This window comes from Somniosus microcephalus, unplaced genomic scaffold, assembly GCF_052327205.1.
Source record: "Somniosus microcephalus isolate GS21.2 unplaced genomic scaffold, FLI_Smic_1.0 scaffold443, whole genome shotgun sequence".
NCBI classification, from domain to species: domain Eukaryota; kingdom Metazoa; phylum Chordata; class Chondrichthyes; order Squaliformes; family Somniosidae; genus Somniosus; species Somniosus microcephalus.
In genome coordinates, this window is record NW_028225630.1 from 164852 (window position 1) to 186065 (window position 21214).

General features: G+C 46.9%; 1 protein-coding gene across 1 annotated transcript in view; it reads right to left on the bottom strand.

The window, feature by feature from the left end:
* The window catches only part of LOC147081748 (uncharacterized), a 121024-nt gene that overhangs the window by 45099 nt on the left and 54711 nt on the right, over window positions 1–21214 (bottom strand). Inside the window, exon 6 of the mRNA XM_085980725.1 lies at window positions 17529–17664. Coding sequence (XP_085836851.1) covers window positions 17529–17664 — 136 coding nt within the window. The remainder of the gene's footprint in view (window positions 1–17528; window positions 17665–21214) is intronic.

The window sequence follows — 21214 nt, forward strand, 5'->3', positions numbered from 1 at the left end:
GCAGCTTCGTCCTCAGAACGGGCGTCGAGAAGAGGCATCTGCCCTCATCAGCCTGCTGAGCACCACATCGCACGGGAGGCATCGAGAACCCGGGTTGAAATTACTGACCATGAAGTCCTCCATCAGCGACAGGCAGTGATCATCCTTCTACCACGGTGGTGGGTAAGCCGATCTAGCGACACGGGCAGAAAGTCGGCCGTGTTGTCAGTGGAGAAGGGGAGGGAAACCAGAGGAAAAAGGGCGGAGAACTCGACCGCAGCCGGTGTAAAGGGCCGGGCTGCAATCGGGGCCGAGAGGCGCAGCGACAAGGGCAGCGTTAATGCCACGAGAACCGCGGAGAACTCGACCGCAGCCGGTGTAAAGGGCCGGGCTGCAATCGGGGCTGAAAGGTGCAGCAACAAGGGAAGCGTTAATGCCCACGAGAACCGCGGGGGGAACAAAAACAGCGTCGGGGAAATTAAGAACCGCTGGGAGGCGAGAACGGCAACAGCGCGGTAATCGCCATTGTCGCCAGCGGGGGAAGAAGACCAGCGCGGGAAGCCGCCATTGTAGTCGGCGGGGGAAGAAGACAAGCGTGGGAAAAGCCGCCAAGCGCGGGAAGCCGCCATTTTAGTAGGCGGGGGAAGAAGACAAGCGCGGGTAGCCGCCATTTTGGGAAAATAAAATATTTAAAGAAACTCTCAAGGATGCCTAAACACGGTAACATCACTGCTTTTGATAGCGATGTTGAAGATTGGGCCACGTATGTAGAACGCATTGGAGTTTATTGTACAGCAAATGAGGTACCAGATGATAAGAAAGCAATAACCTTATTAAACTCAATGGGTGCGAAGACGTATGGGTTATTGAGGCACCTTGTAACACCAGATAAACCGGCGGATCAGACTTTCGTGAATATTGTTACTATCCTGCAAGAACATTTAAACCCCACGCCGCTGCTGATAGCGGAACGATTTAAATTTTACAGAAGAACGCAGCTGAAAGAGGAAAGCAACGCTGAATTCTTAATTGAACTGCGCAAGCTATCAAAGTACTGTCAGTTTGGTACAGGACTAGCAGACGCTCTGAGAGATAAATTCGTGTGTGGATTACTAAAAGAAGGAACTCAAAAGCGACTGCTAGAGGAAAAGGACCTTACGCTTGATAAAGCTGTCACCATTGCAGCATCGCACGAGGCCGCAGCAAGAGGCACCGCGGAAATGCAGCTAAGGTCATCGGAACTCAGCACCAATCGAATGGCATTGGGTGCAGTAAAGTGTTATCGTTGCGGAAGGACAACGCACGATCAGAACCAGTGCTGGTTCAAAAATCAGGAATGCAGAAAATGTGGCAGGCTAGGTCACATAGCTAAAGTATGCCGGTCAGGAAAGAAGACCAGCAACAAAAAGTCACCGCAGGAAAGGTGCAAAAAGGTACACAAGGTGACAGAGAACAGTTCAGATGAACAGAAGACGGATTCAGACTCCAGCAGTAAGGAACTGGGTTGTCTAAGAATACATAATGTGGGTAACACAGCAGACCACCAAACTATCTGGGTCACACTTCAGATAGCAGGAGTCCAAGTGAAGATGGAATTGGACACTGGATCGGCATTGATGGTCATGAATAAGCAAGATTACAAAAGGTTATTTCCACACATTCCCCTAAGGGATACAGAGATTGTATTGAAAACATACACGGGGCAAAGAGTATTCCCCATTGGAAAGATAAAGGTAAAGGTGGTCCACAAGGGTAAAGAAAGCCGAGGAATGGACTTATATGTGTTACCTGAGGGAGGTCCACCACTACTGGGACGGGAATGGATCAGGAGAATAAATATGGACTGGCATTCCTTAAAAGCACTAACTGTAGATTCCGGTAAAAAGGACGATGTCAAACCTAAACGACTGTCCAGAATATTGGACGATGCTAAAGAGGTGTTCCAGCAGGGACTGAGAACACTGAAAGGAATTACGGCAAACATCAAGGTTGAAGAACATGCAACCCCGAAATTTTTCAAAGCTAGACCGGTACCTTATGCGATAAGACCTGCTGTGGAAGCTGAGCTGGAAGGACTAGAACGTTCCGGAGTACTGTCAAAGGTGGACTGGAGTGAATGGGCCACACCCATTGTTCCCGTCATGAAGCGTTCATCGAGTAACAAGTCGGGGGAACCGGGGAAGTTTCGCATCTGTGGCGATTTCAAGATCACTGTTAATCCGGTGCTTCACACGGTGCAATATCCGCTTCCACGGATTGAGGATATCTTCGCTTCGTTGTCTGGTGGGAAACGCTTCACCAAGATAGACCTGGCGCAGGCGTACTTACAGATGGAAGTTGATGAAGCGTCACGCCAGTATCTCACGATCAACACGCATAAGGGCTTATATCGGTATAATAGACTGGTTTTTGGAGTGGCATCGGCTCCAGCGATTTGGCAAAGGGCCATGGAGCAGGTATTACAGGGAATTCCAGGCACACAATGCTACCTGGACGACATTCTGATTACAGGAGATGATGATGAGGAACACCTTGCAAATTTGGAACAGGTGCTCACCAGATTGAAAGAATATGGACTTCGAGTTAATCGCCAGAAATGTGAGTTCTTTCAGAAGCAAATCTCGTACTGTGGTCACGTCATTGACCAGGAGGGGCTTCACAAGTCACCTGACAAGATCGAAGCTGTTGTGAAGGCTCCCGCTCCGGAAAATGTATCCCAGTTGAGGTCGTTCCTAGGGTTGATTAACTATTACCATAAGTTTCTGCCAAATTTATCCACGGTGCTACACCCGCTGAACGCTCTTTTGCAGAAGGGAGTGCCATGGAAGTGGAGCGAGGACTGTAAGCGGGCCTTTCACAAAAGCAAGGCATTGATCACCTCTAAGGAAGTGTTGGCTCACTTTAACCCAACGCTGCCTATTCGTTTAGCTTGTGATGCTTCTCCATATGGTATTGGGGCAGTGCTCTCACATAAGTTGCCAAATGGCTTGGAAAGACCAGTCGCATTCGCATCCAGATCATTGACCTCCGCTGAGCGCAACTATGCTCAGATAGATAGGGAGGCTCTCAGCCTTGTGTGGGGAGTAAAAAAATTTAATCATTACCTGCAAGGGCAAAAGTTTACACTGCTGACAGACCACCAGCCATTGGTTTCCATTTTTAACCCTAAGAAGGGTGTTTCGGTGATGACAGCGCAGAGGCTCCAGAGATGGTCCCTTTTCCTAGGGGCACATCAATATCAGATCGAATTCAAAGGTACAAAGCAACATGGTAATGCTGATGGGCTGTCGCGCCTGCCACTACCTACAGCGGAAGAGGCACCGACAGTTGACCCTGTTGAGTTATTTCACTCGACCATCATCGAATGTTTACCAGTCACCAATGCAAGTATTGAGAGAGAAACCAGGAACGACCTGACACTGTCTCGGGTCTACGAATTGACAGTGAAGGGATGGCCAACTCATGGTGAACCACTGTTACCGGCATTCTCAGCCAGACGAGAACAGCTGTCCGTCTGTCAAGGAACATTGATGTATGGAACAAGGGTGATTATTCCTCCTAAATTAAGGGAGAGAGTTCTAAAGGAACTGCATGAAGGTCATCTGGGGGGAGTCAAGATGAAAAGCCTTGCTAGGGCTTATGTGTGGTGGCCAGGTATCGACCAACAAATAGAGGATCTGACTAAAAGTTGCTCAGGGTGCCAAAAAGTTCAAAATGCACCTCCAATTGCACCGCTGCATCCATGGGAATGGCCTTCAACCCCATGGCAACGTGTACATATTGACTTCGCAGGTCCATTCATGGACTCCATGTTTTTAATTGCGGTAGACGCACATTCTAAATGGCCAGAAGTGATTAAGATGGCGACCACTACCTCGGAAAAGACGATCGCAGTTCTAAGAACGATATTCGCAAGAAATGGATTGCCAGAACAAATATGTTCAGACAACGGACCGCAGTTCGTGTCAGAAGAATTCCAGAAATTCATGAAGAAGAATGGGGTGAAACATTATACCTCTGCCCCATATCATCCGGCTACAAATGGGTTGGCCGAGAGATTTGTACAAACGTTCAAAAAGGCGATAAAGGCCATGAGCGAAGACCAGATTCCACTACAACACAAGGTGGACAATTTCCTAATGGCATATCGAAACGCCACTCATGCAGTGACAAATCAAAGCCCTGCCATGATGTTCTATAACAGGAGGTTGCGGTCCAGGTTGGACTTGTTAAAACCAAATGTGCGGAGGGAAGTCGAAAACAAACAGTTCCAGCATATAAATAACAAGACCACTCGGAGTTTCGAAATAGGACAACCAGTGTTAGCCCGGGACTATAAGAATGAGAAATGGCAATCTGGAACAATTCGTGCCAGACAAGGACCCCTGATGTACACGGTAGATATTGGTGAAAACGTAATACGACGTCATGCTGACCAACTTGTAGAATCGAGAACAAGGGTCGAACCCATGACTACGACAGAGACACCAGTGGAAGAAGTTAGTGAACCTGAAGCATCTACCTCAGACGCCAATGTATCTGATGATGTCCAATCCATAAGAGATCAACTAGATGAGTCACCCCAGCAACGAGAATCAGAGACCCCTGAAAGGCGTTATCCAACTCGGATCAGGAGGCCTCCTCAGAGACTGAATCTTTGAACAGTTTTGCATGAAGTTGTATATATGTTATCCATGTTATGTTTAAATTGGGATGTACACTGTTAAGCTAAAAAGGGAGGAATTGTGGTGTATGTAACCTGTACCACCTTAAGAGACTACCTTAAGAGATGGACTACTTTCTCTTGGCTACTGTATATTGTAGTACCGGTGGTGACCACACCGGTATATAAACTCTGTGTAGTAATTTGCTAAGCAGTTCAGCCCTGACCTTCGATTAGTAAAGACCTGTTTAAGTTATTCTTGTTGTCTGTGTCCAGTGATTTAGAATAAGCATATCTGGGACACTCAGACTCAACAGCAGTAAAAGAGGACAAATGGATGATCCCACTGCAGGTAAATGGAGCATTAGTTACATTGAAACTAGACACTGGGGCAAAAGCAAACTTAATCAGTATGAGTGACATTAACAATATGAAAGAAAAGCCCAAAATACAGAAAAAGTCAGTACTACTGAAGGACTATAATGGACAGAAAATAGATAGCTTAGGTGTATGCAGACTTAAAGTGACAGTCAAAGACAAAGTGCATCATCTCATGTTTTCTGTTGTGGCTGAAGGACTTGATTCACTACTGGGTGACAAAGCTTGTGAGGACTTAGAACTGGTCAAGAGAGTCTACCGTATAAACGGTGCCATAAGCAGACCAGATGACTCGGTGGATTCTGTAGTGAATAATTTCCAGGATGTGTTCAAAGGATTTGGAGTTCTACCATTCACTTACAAGATCCAGCTAAAGGAGGATGCTCAGCCAGTGGTACATGCTCCACGAAGAGTTCCAGCACCCCTGCGTGACCGGCTCAAGAATGAACTGGACAGAATGACCACACTAGGAGTCATCAGGAAAGTCGAAGAGCCAACAGACTGGGTTAACTCCATGGTATGTGTAAAGAAAAAGAACAATGGTCTAAGAATATGCATGGATCCAAAGGACTTAAATGCAAACATAAAACATGAACACTATCAGATTCCCAAGCGAGAAGAAATCACCAGTGAAATGTCAGGTGCCAGATATTTTACAAAGCTCGATGCCTCACAAGGATTTTGGCAACTAAAACTGGATGAAGAGAGCACCAAATACTGTACCTTCAACACACCATTTGGCAGGTATTGTTTCCTCAGAATGCCTTTTGGGATAATATCTGCATCTGAAATCTTTCATAGAGCGATGGAACACATAATTGAAGGTCTGGAAGGAGTCCGGGTCTATGTTGATGACATCATCATCTGGGGCTCCACACTGAAAGAACACAATGAGAGACTGACTAAAGTGCTACAGAGCATACGCCGGAATGGACTGAAGCTCAACAAAGCCAAGTGTCAGTTTGGCGTCCAGGAAGTTACTTCCCTAGGAGATAATCTATCTGGTAAAGGAATAGAGCCAGATATGGAAAAAGTAAACGCCATACTCAAAATGCCCCGACCCACTGACAAAAAAGGAGTGCTACGCATCATGGGGATGATAAACTTCATTGGAAAGTTCATTCCTAACTTGTCAGCCAAGACAGCCTGTCTGCGAGACCTGCTACGTAAAACAAATGAGTTCGCATGGACAGAAAGACATGAACAAGAGTGGATAAACCTCAAAACAGTGCTGACAACCACACCTTTACTCACCTTCTTTGACCCAACAAAAAGAATCAAAGTGTCAACGGATGCATCAAAAGATGGCCTAGGTGCGGTCTTGCTACAAGCAGAGGGTGAAGATTGGAAGCCTGTTGCCTATGCCTCCAGGTCTATAACTGATACTGAGTGTCGATACGCCCAGATTGAAAAGGAATGTCTAGGCTTGGTAGTTGGACTAGAAAAGTTTCATGGCTACATATATGGAATTCCCACCTTCACAGTTGAGACAGACCACAGCCCACTGGTTGCCATCATAAAAAAGAACCTGAATGGTCTCCAAGGATTCAACGACTCATGATGAAGCTGCAAAGATATGACTTTGAACTGATCTACACACCAGGCAAATACATCGTGTTAGCAGATGCACTATCCCGAGCACCCACAATGAGTCATGTGAGCTCTACTGAAGAAGACGTGGATGTTCATGTGCGTATGGTCACTGCTGCGCTGCCCGTGTCAGACACAAAATCAAAGCAAATAGCAGAAGAAACAGTAAAAGATACAGTATTACAAACAATAATAGAGAACATTCATCATGGTTGGCCAAAAGGCTCCTGTCCAAAATATTTTCACATAAGGTCAGAATTGAGTGTCGCAAGTGGACTATTACTAAAACAGAACAGAATAGTCGGCGGGAATCCTGAGCGGCAGAGCGGGGCTATAAAAGTCCCCAGAGACCAGGTAAGGCCTCACAGCGTCGGCGGGAATCCTGAGCGGCAGAGCGGGGCTATAAAAGTCCCCAGAGACCAGGTAAGGCCTCACAGCGTCGGCGGGAATCCTGAGCGGCAGAGCGGGGCTATAAAAGTCCCAGAGACCAGGTAAGGCCTCACAGCGTCGGCAGGAATCTCGAGCGGCAGAGCGGGGCTATAAAAGTCCCCAGAGACCAGGTAAGGCCTCACAGCGTCGGCGGGAATCCTGAGCGGCAGAGCGGGGCTATAAAGTCCCCAGAGACCAGGTAAGGTGTACCAGTCTCCAGTCTGGGAGGAGAGAGGTAAAAAGTAATCCAAGTGTGACGTCACCAGAAAGCGGGTAAGTGATTGATTGGTTGGTGAGTATTTCTCCCTGTTAAGCTTAAATCTCTTTGGTTTATAGTTTCTAAGGTGTGATATTCACCATCTAGAATCGGGGCAGAGGATATTTAAGAATAATATTAATACATTTAATTAATTACATACAATGGGAGATCAGGTGATGTGTTGCTGCTGCAATATGTGGGAGCTGGTGAACACCATTGATGCTCACGGTGATCACATTTGCAGTGAGTGTTGGCTGCTCGAGGAACTCCAGCTCCGTGTTGAAGAGCTGGAGTCCGAGCTTCAAACACTGAGACACATCAGGGAGGGGGAGAGTTACCTGGACTCTGTGTATCACGAGGTAGTCACACCAATTAGATTAATTAATTCAGATGTAGTCCGTGGCCAGGGTCAGGATGGTGTGACTAGAAGTGAGGCAGGTACGGGGATCCAGGAGGTAGTGTTGGAGGAGCCGCAGCCCTTGCACTTGTCCAACAGGTTCGAGGCTCTTACTCCCTGTGGGGACAGGAGCAGGGACTGCAGGGAGGATGAGCAACCTGGCCACAGCACCGTGGAGCAGGGGGCCATTCAAGTGGGGGGAGTTGAAAGAAATGTTGTAGTGGTAGGGGATAGTATCGTTAGGGGGATAGATAGAGTTCTTTGCAGCCGAGAGCGAGAGTCCCGAAGGCTGTGTTGCCTGCCCGGTGCCAGGGTTAAGGACATCTCCTCTGGACTGGAGAGAAACTTGGAGTGGGAGGGGGAGGATCCAGTTGTCGTGGTCCATGTTGGTACCAACGACATAGATAGGACAAGGAAGGAGGTTCTGCTGAGGGAGTTTGAGCAGCTAGGGGCCAAATTAAAAAGCAGAACCACAAGGGTAATATTACCTGAGCCACGAGCGAATTTGACTAGGACAAATAAAATTAGAGAGTTAAATGCGTGGCTCAAAGACTGGTGTGGGAGAAATGGGTTTTGCTTCCTGGGACACTGGCACCAGTACTGGGGCAGGAGGGAGCTGTTCCGTTGGGACGGGCTTCACTTGGCCAGTGCTGGGACTAGAGTCCTGGCGGATCATATAACTAGGGCTGTAGAGAGGGCTTTAAACTAACTAGTGGGGGGGAGGTTCCTAGAGAGCAAATAATAAAAATGACAACAGAGAAGGTCAAAGACTTAGGTAGCAGTGGGGAAATTAAAAACCAGAGCGTGTCAGGAAGGGGCAGAAGGTATGGAGTAAAAGGTAAAGTAATAAAAAGGGCAAAAGCAGGAACTAAGTGTCACAAAACACCTTTGAAAGTTCTCTATCTGAATACACGTAGCATTCGTAACAAAATAGACGAGTTAATGGCACAAATAACTACATATGGGTATGATCTTGTGGCCATTACAGAAACATGGCTGCAGGGTGACAATGCCTGGGAATTAAACGTACCAGGTTATTTAACGATCAGGAAGGACAGGCAGGAAGGAAGGGGAGGTGGGGTGGCTATGTTAATAAAGGAAGGAATCACTGTAATACAGAGAAATGATATTGGGTCAAAAGATCAGGATAATGAAACAGTTTGGGTGGAGGCAAGGAATAATTGGGGGAAAAAAACACTAGTGGGTGTAGTCTATAGGCCTCCGAACAGTGGCAACTCTGTTGGACGGAGTATCAATCAGGAAATAGTTGAGGCTTGTAATAAGGGAACATCTATAATTATGGGGGATTTTAACTATCATATTAATTGGACAAATCAAATTGGGCAGGGCAGCCTTGAGGATGAATTCATTGAGTGTATTAGGGATGGATTTCTTGAGCAGTATGTAACTGAACCGACCAGGGGGCAAGCAACCTTAGATCTCGTCCTGTGTAACGAGACAGGATTAATTAAAAATGTCCTAGTAAAGGATCCCCTTGGAATGAGTGACCATAACATGGTTGAATTCCATATTCAATTAGAGGGTGAGAAGGTTGGATCTCAAACAAGCGTGCTAAGCTTGAATAAAGGAGACTATGAATGTATGAGAGCGGAATTGAGTAGAGTGGATTGGGAAAATAGATTAAAGGGTAAGACGATACATGATCAGTGGTGTACATTTAAGGAGTTATTTTACAACTTCCAAAAAATATATATTCCACTGAGAAGAAAAGGGTGTAAAAGAAAAGACAGCCATCCGTGGCTAAGTAAAGAAATTAAGGATAGTATTCGACTAAAAACAAGGGCATATAAGGTAGCCAAATCTAGTGGGAGGATAGAGGATTGGGGAAACTTTAAAAGACAGCAAAAAATAACAAAAAGATTGATTAAGAAAGGGAAGATAGATTATGAAAGTAAATTAGCAAAAAATATAAAAACAGATAGTAAGAGTTTTTATAGTTATATAAAAAGAAAAAGGGTGGCTAAAGTAAATGTTGGTCCCTTAGAGGATGAGACTGGGAAATTAATGGTGGGAAATATGGAGATGGCAAAAACACTGAATGAATATTTTACATCAGTCTTTACAGTAGAGGACACTAAGAATATCCCAACACTGGACAAACAGGGGGCTAAAGGGGGGGGAGGAGCTAAACACGATCAAAATCACTAAGGAAGTGGTACTCGGTAAAATAATGGGACTCAAGGCGGATAAATCACCTGGACCTGATGGCTTACATCCTAGGGTCTTGAGCGAAGTGGCGGTAGGGATTGTGGATGCATTGGTAATAATTTTCCAAAACTCCCTTGACTCGGCAAAGGTCCCGGCAGACTGGAAAACTGCTAATGTAACACCCTTATTTAAAAAGGGCAGTAGACAGAAGGCTGGAAACTATAGACCGGTTAGCCGAACATCTGTGGTAGGTAAAATTTTGGAGTCCATTATTAAGGAGACAGTAACAGGACATTTGGATAATCATAATTTAATAGGGCAAAGTCAGCATGGTTTTATGAAGGGGAAGTCATGTTTGACAAATTTGCTGGAGTTCTTTGAGGAAGTAACGTATAGGGTGGATAAAGGGGAACCAGTGGACGTAGTGTATTTAGACTTCCAAAAGGCATTTGACAAGGTGCCACACAAAAGATTATTGCTTAAGATAAAAAATCACGGAATTGGGGGTAATATTCTGGCATGGATAGAGGATTGGCTATCTAACAGAAGGCAGAGAGTTGGGATAAATGGTTCATTCTCAGACTGGCAATCAGTAACTAGTGGTGTTCCGCAGGGGTCAGTGCTGGGTCCCCAACTCTTTACAATCTATATTAACGATTTGGAGGAGGGGACCGAGGGTAACATATCAAAGTTTGCAGATGATACTAAGATGGGAGGGAAAGTAGTGAGTGAGGAGGACATAAAAAACCTGCAAGGGGACATCGACAGGCTAAGTAAGTGGGCAGAGATTTGGCAGATGGAATACAATACTGGAAAGTGTGAGGTTATGCACTTTGGCAGGAAAAATCATAGAGCAAGTTATTATCTTAATGGCAAGAAACTGGAAAGTATTGAAGTACAAAGGGATCTGGGGGTCCTGGTGCACGAAACTCAAAAGGTTAGTATGCAGGTGCAGCAAGTGATTAAGAAGGCCAATGGAATGTTGGCTTTCATTGCTAGGGGGATAGAATATAAAAATAGGGAGGTATTGCTTCAGTTGTACAAGGTATTGGTGAGACCGCACCTGGAATACTGCGTACAGTTTTGGTGTCCATACTTAAGAAAGGACATACTTGCTCTCGAGTCAGTACAAAGAAGGTTCACTCGGTCAATCCCGGGGATGAGGGGATGGACATATGAGGAGAGGTTGAGTAGATTGGGACTCTACTCATTGGAGTTCAGAAGAATGAGAGGCGATCTTATTGAAACATATAAGATTGTGAAGGGGTTGGATCGGGTGGATGCAGGGAAGATGTTCCCGATGATGGGTGAAACTAGCACTAGGGGGTATAGTCTTAGAATAAGGGGCTGCTCTTTCAAAACTGAGATGAGGAGGAACTACTTCACTCAGAGGGTGGTAGGTCCATGGAATATGCTGCCCCAAAAAGCTGTAGAAGCTACATCATTACATAAATTTAAAACAGAAAGAGACAGTTTCCTAGAAGTAAAGGGAATTAAGGGTTACGGGGAGCGGGCAGGAATTTGGACATGAGTCTAGGTTCGGATCGGTCATGGCCCTGTGGGTAGCGGAGCGGGCCCAGGGGCCGTGTAGCCTGATCCTGCTCCTATTTCGTGTGTCTAATTCTGTTAGATTCAGGAGATGGTTCTGTGATAGTGGATTGGCGGTTAGGATCAGATCAGCCATGATCTTATTGAATGGCGGAGCAGGCTCGAGGGGCCGATTGGCCTACTCCTGCTCCTATTTCTTATGTTCTTATGTTCTTATTCCATAGGTTCTACGTCAAGACATGCTCAAAAGGATTCATGAGGGACACCTCGGAATTGAAAAATGCAAAAGGAGAGCAAGAGACACTGTTTATTGGCCTGGCATAAATAAGGACATTGAGAACATGATAGGCAAATGTGAGACATGTCAGAAACACCAAAACAAACAAGCAAAGGAACCAATGATAGTAGCTGACATACCAGCAGCACCATGGCAAAAGGTTGGTATGGACCTTTTTCATTTAAATGGTAAAGACTATCTAATAGTGATTGACTACTATTCTAACTATCCTGAGATGGCACTGCTCTCAAGCACCACAGCAAGCAGTGTCATAATGCATGTGAAATCCATCTTCGCCAGACATGGGATTCCCAGGATTGCCGTTAGCGACAATGGTCTGTGCTTCAACTGTAAGGAGTGGCAACAGTTTGCAGCACATTATGACTTTCAACACATCACACCCAGTCCTTTGTATGCTCAGTCGAATGGTAAGGCAGAGAAAGGTGTTCAAGTTCTCAAGCAGCTACTGAAGAAAGCGACAGAAAGCAAGTCTGATCCTTATCTCGCCCTGCTGAGCTACCAAGCCTCACCTTTAGACTCTGGTTCTTCACCTGCTGAACTCCTAATGGGTCGCAAGTTGCGTACCACGCTACCCTGCTGTGCAAAAGAAAAGCAGAGTAAGGAACTGAGACAGAGACTTCAACTGTTAAAGCTGAAACAGAAATCATACTATGACAAGTCATCCAAAACTCTGAAACCATTGACAAGGGATGGTGTTGTCAGGATTGAGGATCCAGATGCATGGAACAGGAAAGCTACAGTTCTTGAGGAAGTAGGACCAAGGTCATACACTGTTAGAACTGAGGAAGGACAGATTCTCAGGAGGAACCGCCGTTCCCTCCTAAAAACACAAGAGACTATCGAAGAGCAAATCGATGACAATGCCGCAACTGAATCTTGTCACTCACCACCAGAACAATCTAACACAAATACACATACAGGCTCTCATGAAAACACATCAGACTTACCTGTGCTGAGAAGATCCACACGTGAAGTAAAAAAGCCTGATAGACTTAATCTTTGAGTACAAAGAAAACTACATTGAAAATGTATTGACTGTTGAAGATGTTTATGTTGTTATTGATTGACATTGATTGATACTGATTTTGTTTAACCTCAAAGAAAGGGGGATGTAATGATCAGTAACCTGTCATTCTGGAATGGTACACTAGGTGGTGCTGTATGTATATAAGAGTGGGCTACCCAGGATGCACTAGGCTACCCACAAGGCAGCAGTCAAGATGGAGGCCTCTACAGATACTGTACCTAGTCCACATGTGCGCAATAAAGTGTCTAGCAAAAGCTAGCTATTCTTAATAAAAACGACTAGTTATCAATGAACATAACAACGATGAGTAAAATTGGTCTGGGAGACATGGAGATAGGTGGTGCAGCGCTCACCTTCCATGCAACACCGTCCTGGTGGCGTTGCTGAAGGGATCCGGGATGAATTTCCTGTCCAGGTTGGGCGTTGCAGCTTCCACAGCCTCTGTGAGTGAAGCTGTGGAGTTTGCAAGGAATTGTGGGTAATGTAGAGGTCTGAAATTTAAAGGGGCCATGCACACTGAAGCAATACAAAACAAAATGCAGTGAATCAATACATTTTTCAGCCCTTTCTGCCTTTTAAGAAATATTCAATAGTTAAAAGAAGTTCCAAATGTGAATATTCAGCTGTTAAAGCTGAATTATCTTCCTAATCTCAACAAGTGGGAAAACTGCCTCCGCACTAACACATATGGCTCAGCAAGCCAGAGAAGGGGCACCGAGGGTCTCACACGCAGCACTCCAACTTTGTGCAGTGGGTTAACATTACAAGGGAGGCCCTCTACCCACAGGGACCAGGAGGCCCTCCAGAAAGAACGATGTGGGAGTACATCAATAAAGCTGTCACTGCCAGGTCAGTGAATGCATCTTCAAAAGTCGTCTCCTACCAACTGCACCATTAGCCTCACACACTGCTCAATGCACAACCCCCAATCACTCACCTACCAACAATCTGCACCAATGATGAGGGGGTCAACACTGGAAGAGAGGTCCTCTACCCACAGAGCATCAGGCGGGCCTCCAGAAAGAATGATGTGGGACCAGATCACCGAGGCAGTCACGGCCAGTAGTGTCGCTCCCAGGACCTGGCTCCAGTGCCTACAGAACTTTCCTAACCTCAGACTAGTGGTCAAGATCAGTGAATACATCTTCAAAAACCGTCTCCTACCAACTGCACCACTAGCCTCACAAACTGCTCAATGCACGATGCACCCGCCCCCATCACTTACCTACCAACAATCTCTACCAAACACAAGGCACACCTCCCATTCCTAGCTTCACCTCACCCCCTTGGAGGAGACAATGCAGGCCATTCTTGGCAGGTGCATGGTCGAGCCCTTGGCCAGCGGCGGGGCTGAAAGGCTACAAGATGCGGGTATCCTCGTACATTATCCTCCTTCTGGCATGCACCTCTTTCTTTCCTGCCCTCCTGTCAGCACAACTCCACCCTTGTGTCTTCCTCATTTCACATACTCAAGAAATGCAGCCTGCCCAGCCAGTGGGACTGCAGGCGGATGATTCCATCCCGAATATCCTGGCCACAAAGGGGCTGTCTGCGATGCATCCTTCCATCAGATTCCTCCTCTTCTGCTTCCTCCTCTTCTGCGTCTTCCTCTTCTGTGTCTTCCTCTTCCCTCTGCAAGCGAATGCTGTAAATGTGAAATGACAGCATAAAATGCTGGAAATACTCAGTTGGTCAGGCAGCATGGCGACCTGAGACGTGAACCCTGTTTTTCTCTCCACGGATGTTGCATGACCTGCTGAGTATCTGCAGAATGTTCTATCTTCTCAAAGGCCTTCATTTACCATCTGACCCCTTGCAAGCATCCAACAGCACTCTCTACACACTTAACAAACTTTTCACATCTATTGCAGCAAGCCACCACTTCAATAAAATCCAAAAAAAAAGTCCAAACCCTTAAATTCAAACTTTTTTCAAATTCAAATTCAAATCGCTTTATTGGCATGATAAGGTACATCTTATGTTGCCAAAGCATCAAAATAAATTTATGGTTGAACACATAAACGCAGTTCTATTCATACAGTGTATAAACAGGTATATCCCTGAGTGTATAAATATACATTCGCATTGTTTATATATACTCTTTTCTTAGTTTACTGGTTGTCCCTCTGTTCATGGCAAGCTGTAACATAGTGTGCCGCCAGTGTTACACAGCTTCTCTCCTCCCCCAGTAGGAATGGGAGTTTTTGGTTGTCATTCAGATTTCTGAATTCAGGGCATATTTGTGAGAATTTTTGGTAGAAATTCTCCCTGATGCCCTGATATTTTCCACAGGCTGTGAGGAAGTGCATCTCTGTCTCCACTACTCCCTGACTGCAGTGAGAGCATATCCTGTCTTCTCTTGGCAGCCTGGTCTGCCTGTGTCTGCCTTTTTCGATCGCTAGGCTATGTTCGCTAAGTCTGTACCTTGTCAAGGTTCTTCTCAGTTTGTTATCCTTTACCATGGTCAGGTAATTAGCTATGTTGTATTGTCTGTTTAGGGCCAAGTAGCAATGATGTGTGTATCCCTTTTAGAGCTGCAGACATCACCACTGTCAGCCCGCTTGCACTTAGGACCCAGCGCTGAATTCAGCACCAGGGTCGAAGTTCATGTTGGCGACGTTAAGCTGGCTGCCATTTTATCACCATTTCATGGCGCTATGGAGTGGCAGTAAGAACATGAATTTCTAGCCCTCTGTATTAAATCAACTTAGCTTATTTTTTACATATTTTTTTGCTTTTTAACTAACTACTTGGTCTAGTTTAAGTTAAATCGAAATTTACCAGTAACTTACACCACATCCTCTGCATTTATTTTGACATCACTTTCTCAAATTCCCTCGGTGTTTATTTTATGCATTCAGCTGATCCTGCCACTGCCATCGCCGTTTAAATCTCCTCCGGCCTCTCCCGTGGTGCTCTGTGCTATGAGGTTATATGCTGGGTCTTAAGGTTACAAATTATGGTGGAATATAATGCTGCTGTTGCTGATGGTCCACACCGCCTCTTGGATGCCCAGTTTTGAGATGCTAGATCTGTTATGAATTGATACCGTTTTGTATGCTAGTACAGGAAACTCTCGATTTACCGGCACCCAAACAACCGGAAATCTCGGTTAACCGGCAAAATGCAGGAGTAGGTTCAGTTAAGTTTTTCTTCATATTAGTGGCCGTTTCTTGATTCTTAGCTGTGTAATCGGGGGTTTCTGCACTTGTTGCTAAGCAACAGGGACGCTTGGTCTGTGGCCGAGTTCTTGCAGCTATTGCTAAGCAACAAGGAAGCCTGGATTTGTTGCTGTGTACGGAGCTCTCGTACCTTTTAACTATACCTCTCTGTAATCCGGACTTTTTGATAAACCGGCACCACGCCGGTCCCGTCGGCGCCGGATAAAAAAGAGTTTCCTGTAGTGTCACAATGATGGAAGGTGTCCTCAGTGTGAAGACGGGACATTGTCTCCAGAAGGACTGTGCGGTGGTAACTCCTACTAATACTGTCATGGAAAGATGCATCTGCGACAGGTAGATTCGTGAGGATGAGGTCAAGTAGGATTTTCTCCAGTGCTGGTTCTCTCACCATCTGCCACAAGCCCAGTCTGGCAGCTAGGACTCAGGCTTTAGGACTCAGCCAGTTCGGTCAGTTGAGGTGATACCAAGCCACACTTAGTGATGAACATTGAAAGCCCCACACAGAGTACATTCTGCATCCTTGTTACCCTCAGTACTTCTTCACCACCACTTGGAGTACTTATTCATCAGCTGAGGGAGGGCGGTAGGTGGTAATCAGCAAGAGGTTTCCTTGCCTGTGTTTGACCTGATGTCATGAGACTTCATGGGGTCCAGAGTCAATGTTGAAGACTCCCAGGGCCACTCCCTCCCGACTGTATACCACTGAGCCAGTACCCTTGGTGGGTTTGTCCTGACGGTTGGACAGACATACCCAGGGATAGTGATGGAGGAGTCTGGGATGTTAGCTGAAAGTTATGATCCTGTGAGTATGACTATGTCAGGCTTGACTAGTCTGTAGGACAGCTCTCCCAATTTAGGCACAAGCCCCCAGATGTTAGTGAGCAGGACTTTGCAAGGTCTATTGGGCTGGGTGTGCCTTTGTCGTGTCCGAAGCCGGTGCCTAGGTCGATATCGGGTGGTCCGTCTCGTTTTATTCTTATTACTTTTTGCAGCAGTTTGATACGACAGAGTGGCTTACTGGGCCATTTGAGAGGGCAGTTAAGAGTCAACCACATTGCTGTGGGTCTGGACTCACATATAGGCCAGACCAGAAAAGGACAGCAGGTTTCCTTCCCTAAGGTGAGGAAGGACAGGATCAGTGGCTCGGGGATATGCTCTGTATTGGTTGGAATTTATAAATAAACTATTAAATAAGAAAAATAAACAAATGGCCTCAGTTTTCCTGGGTGGGGTGGGGGGGGGGGGGGTGGTGGGGGTGAGCGGTGCGGGTTGATTTGGGAGGGGGAGATCAGCCAGGGTTCCAGAAGAGAAAGGGAAAGAAAGAGGCTTTGAAATAGATAACAACACTGCTGTAGAAGGCACAAGGGATACCAGAAAGCTAAATGAGAACACTAGGAAAAAGAATATGGGTCAATGTTTCAAAGCATTGGAGTCAAGATTGAATAAATTTATATGAAAACACAAATAATTCATAAGAAAAATTGGAGATTTGGGAAAGTAAATAAATATGTATCAATACTATTTATAATGGATACATAAAGTAAAATAATGGAAACAGATTTTCATGTTCTAATACATTCAATACATGCAAAATAAAATAAATAAATACCTTTTCCTTCATTTCTCCAATATTTTTCATACCGTAAACTTGACCTAGAAGATCTTTCAGAGATTGTACAAGTGCTTCCTTGAACAATTTGTGTAGCTTTCTTCCAGTAAATGGAAGCCTTTTCTTGCCCATGTACCTTTAAAAACAACAATATTTGTAATACAGAGTATACAAGTTCAGTCGGTTTGGTTTCCTCTAAAGGAAATGTGGAATAGATTGGCACACAGTGGAAAAAGTCAACTTTTCTCTAGGTTTGGAAAGAGAGGATCTATCTGACAACTGTTGTAGAATCGTAGAAATTACTAGTACTAGATCTAGTGCCAGTACTAGATCCACTTATCCGATTCTCTTTTAAATAACATTATAGACTCTGCTTTATCAGCCATTTGTGGGAAAGCATTCCATGTTCTAATAACCCTCTGTGTGCAACATTTTCTTTTAACTTTCCTCTTTGTTCCTCTAGTGATAATCCTGAATGTATTCCCCTTCGTTACCAGCCCTGACATCACACCTACAGTTTTCGGGCAGGAGACTGTCCTGTTTATTCAAATGAGGTCCAGGAGAGTAAATGGTTCAGGCCTCACGCTGAGCTTCCCTGCCGCCCCACTCGCTCACTGCCCCAACCTGCCCCCTTAAAATTGGCACCAATGTATTGACTATCTTTTTATTCCAATCACAAGCCTACCAACATTATTAAAACAGATTACCTGGTCATTTATCTCATTGCTGTTTCTGGGACCCTGATGTGCGCAAATTGTCTGCTGCATAGTACACGATACAACAGTGATATACCTATCAATTCGTCCAATAAAAAGCGACGAGTTAGGAACGTAACTAAAGGTTTTTATTGACTAAATAACAGAGCCCACCCTCGTGGGTGATCGGGTCCAACAAGGAGGAATACCAGCCAGTCGACTACCTTTATACCTGGGCAGGTAGGTGGAGCCATGGGCGGAGTCGGAGGTGGTCAGCCCAGGTATAACAGCGCGACAAGAGGCGACCTCGTATAGTGATACAACAGTGAGAACAGTGATAACAATACAACAGTGATAACTATAGTGTAACGATAGTGAACGATAAAAGTGGTTTACCACATTCACCCCTTGTTTAGATTTGAGTCCGGCGGGGTGAAGTGTACTACCAGTTCTGGTATGTCAGTCTGTCCGGAGGCCTCGTAAGCCTCTCCGATCGTCGCAGCGGCGGTGCTGCATTATCCGGTGTTAATGCTGGTGTCTGCGTGGTCGGCGAAGGCTCGTGGGGTTCCGGCATGCCGTCTACCTGGGCTGGAATTGGGGGGGTGGTGGGGGGGGGTAAAGGTGGTGTCTCCAGAGTGCCCGAGGGTGCGAGGTCTCGTAAGGAGACAGTGTCCTCCCGCCCGTCTGGGTAAGCCACGTAGGCGTACTGGGGGTTGGCGTGCAGGAGGTTCACCCTCTCGACCAGGGGGTCCGTTTTATGGGCCCTCACGTGCTTTCGCAGCAAGACGGGCCCCGGAGAGGTCAGCCAGGTTGGTAGAGTGGTTCCCGTAGTCGACTTCCTGGGGAAAACAAACATTCGTTCATGGGGGGTGGTGTTAACGGCAGTGCAAAGTAGTGACCGGATGGAGTGCAGCGCTGTCGGGAGGACTTCCTGCCAGCGGGAGGTTGGGAGGCCCTTAGACTTTAAGGCTAAGAGGACGGCCTTCCATACCGTCGCGTTCTCTCTTTCCACCTGGCCGTTCCCTTGGGGGTTGTAGCTGGTGGTCCTACTTGCTGCAATACCTCTCGCTAGTAGGAACTGACGGAGTTCCTCGCTCATGAAGGAGGAGCCCCGGTCACTATGTATATAGTTCGGGAACCCGAACAAGGCGAAGAGGTCGTTCAGGCACTTGATGACCGTGGTACTGGTCATGTCTGGGCAGGGGAAGGCAAAAGGGAAACGGGAGTACTCATCAACGATGTTGATGAAGTACACATTACGGCCAGATGACGGTAGAGGCCCCTTAAAGTCGATGCTCAGGCGCTCGAAGGGGCGGGTGGCCTTGATCAGGCTTGCTCTGTCCGGCCTATAGAAGTGCGGTTTGCACTCGGCGCAGGTCTGGCAGTTCCTGGTCATGGTCCTGACCTCCTCGATGGAGTAGGTCAGGTTACGGGCCTTAATGAAATGGTAAAGTCTGGTGACCCCGGGGTGGCAGAGGTCATTGTGGAGGGTCTGAAGTCTATCAATATGCGCGCTGGCGCATGTAATTCGTGAAAGAGCATCAGGGGGTTCGTTCAGCTTACCTGGCCGGTACAAGATATCATAATCGTAGGTGGATAGCTCGATTCTCCACCTCAAGATCTTGTCATTCTTGATTTTGCCCCTCAGCTTGTTATTAAACATGAAAGCAACCGAACGTTGGTCGGTGAGGAGGGTAAATCGTTTGCCTGCCAGGTAATGCCTCCAGCGCCGTACCACCTCCACAATTGCCTGGGCTTCCTTCTCGACCGACGAGTGTCGGATCTCGGGGCCCTGTAGGGTCCTTGAGAAGAAGGCCACCGGCCTCCCCTCCTGGTTAAGGGTAGCGGCTAGGGCGAAGTCGGATGCGTCGCTCTCCACTTGGAAGGGGATGGACTCATCCACTGCGTGCATTGTGGCCTTGGCTATGTCTCCCTTGATGAGGGAGAAGGCCGCGCACGCTTCCTCCGTGAGGGGGAAGGATGTGGACTTCATGAGGGGTCTGGCTTTGTCCGCATAATTGGGCACCCATTGGGCATAGTAGGCGAAGAGCCCCAGGGTTCTCTTAAGTGCCTTAGAGCAGTGGGGGAGGGGTAGCTCCATGAGGGGGCGCATTCTTTCGGGGTCGGGGCCGATGAGTCCGTTCTCTACTACACAGCCAAGGATGGCAAGGCGCGAGGTGTTAAACACACATTTCTCCTTATTGTAGGTGAGGTTCAGCCGTTGGGCCGTACGGAGGAATTTCTCCAGATTCACGTCATGGTCCTGCCGGTCGCGGCCGCAGATGGTGACGTTATCTAGATAGGGGAATGTGGCCTGCAGTCCGTTCTGGTCAACCATCCGGTCCATCTCCCTTTGGAAGACCGAGACCCCGTTGGTGACACTGAAGGGGACCCTAAGGAAGTGGTATAGGCGCCCATTCGCCTCGAAGGCGGTGTACTGGCGGTCCTCGGGGTGGATAGGGAGTTGGTGGTAGGCCGACTTAAGGTCGATGGTCGAGAATACGCGGTATTGTGCAATCTGATTGACCATGTCAGATATGCGGGGAAGGGGGTATGCGTCCAGCTGGGTGTATCTGTTTATAGTCTGGCTGTAGTCGATGACCAGGCGATTTTTATCACCGGTCTTAACGACCACGACCTGGGCACGCCAGGGGCTGTTGCTCCCCTCGATAATGCCCTCTTTCAGGAGGCGCCGCACCTCAGAGCTAATGAAGGCTCTGTCCCCAGCGCTGTACCGCCTGCTCTTGGTAGCGACGGGTTTGCAGTCGGGGGTGAGGTTAGCGAACAGGGAAGGTGGCAGCACCTTGAGGGTGGATAGGCTGCAGGTGTTACGCAGTGGGCGGTTTAACATTCGCTGGTTGTCGACTGTGAGTGGGGGGAGGGGTCCACCGTATGCTAGGGTTACACTTTGGAGGTGGGATTGGAAGTCCAGCCCTAGTAGGACGGCAGCGCAGAGCTGGGGGAGGACGAGGAGTTTAAAATTTTTATACT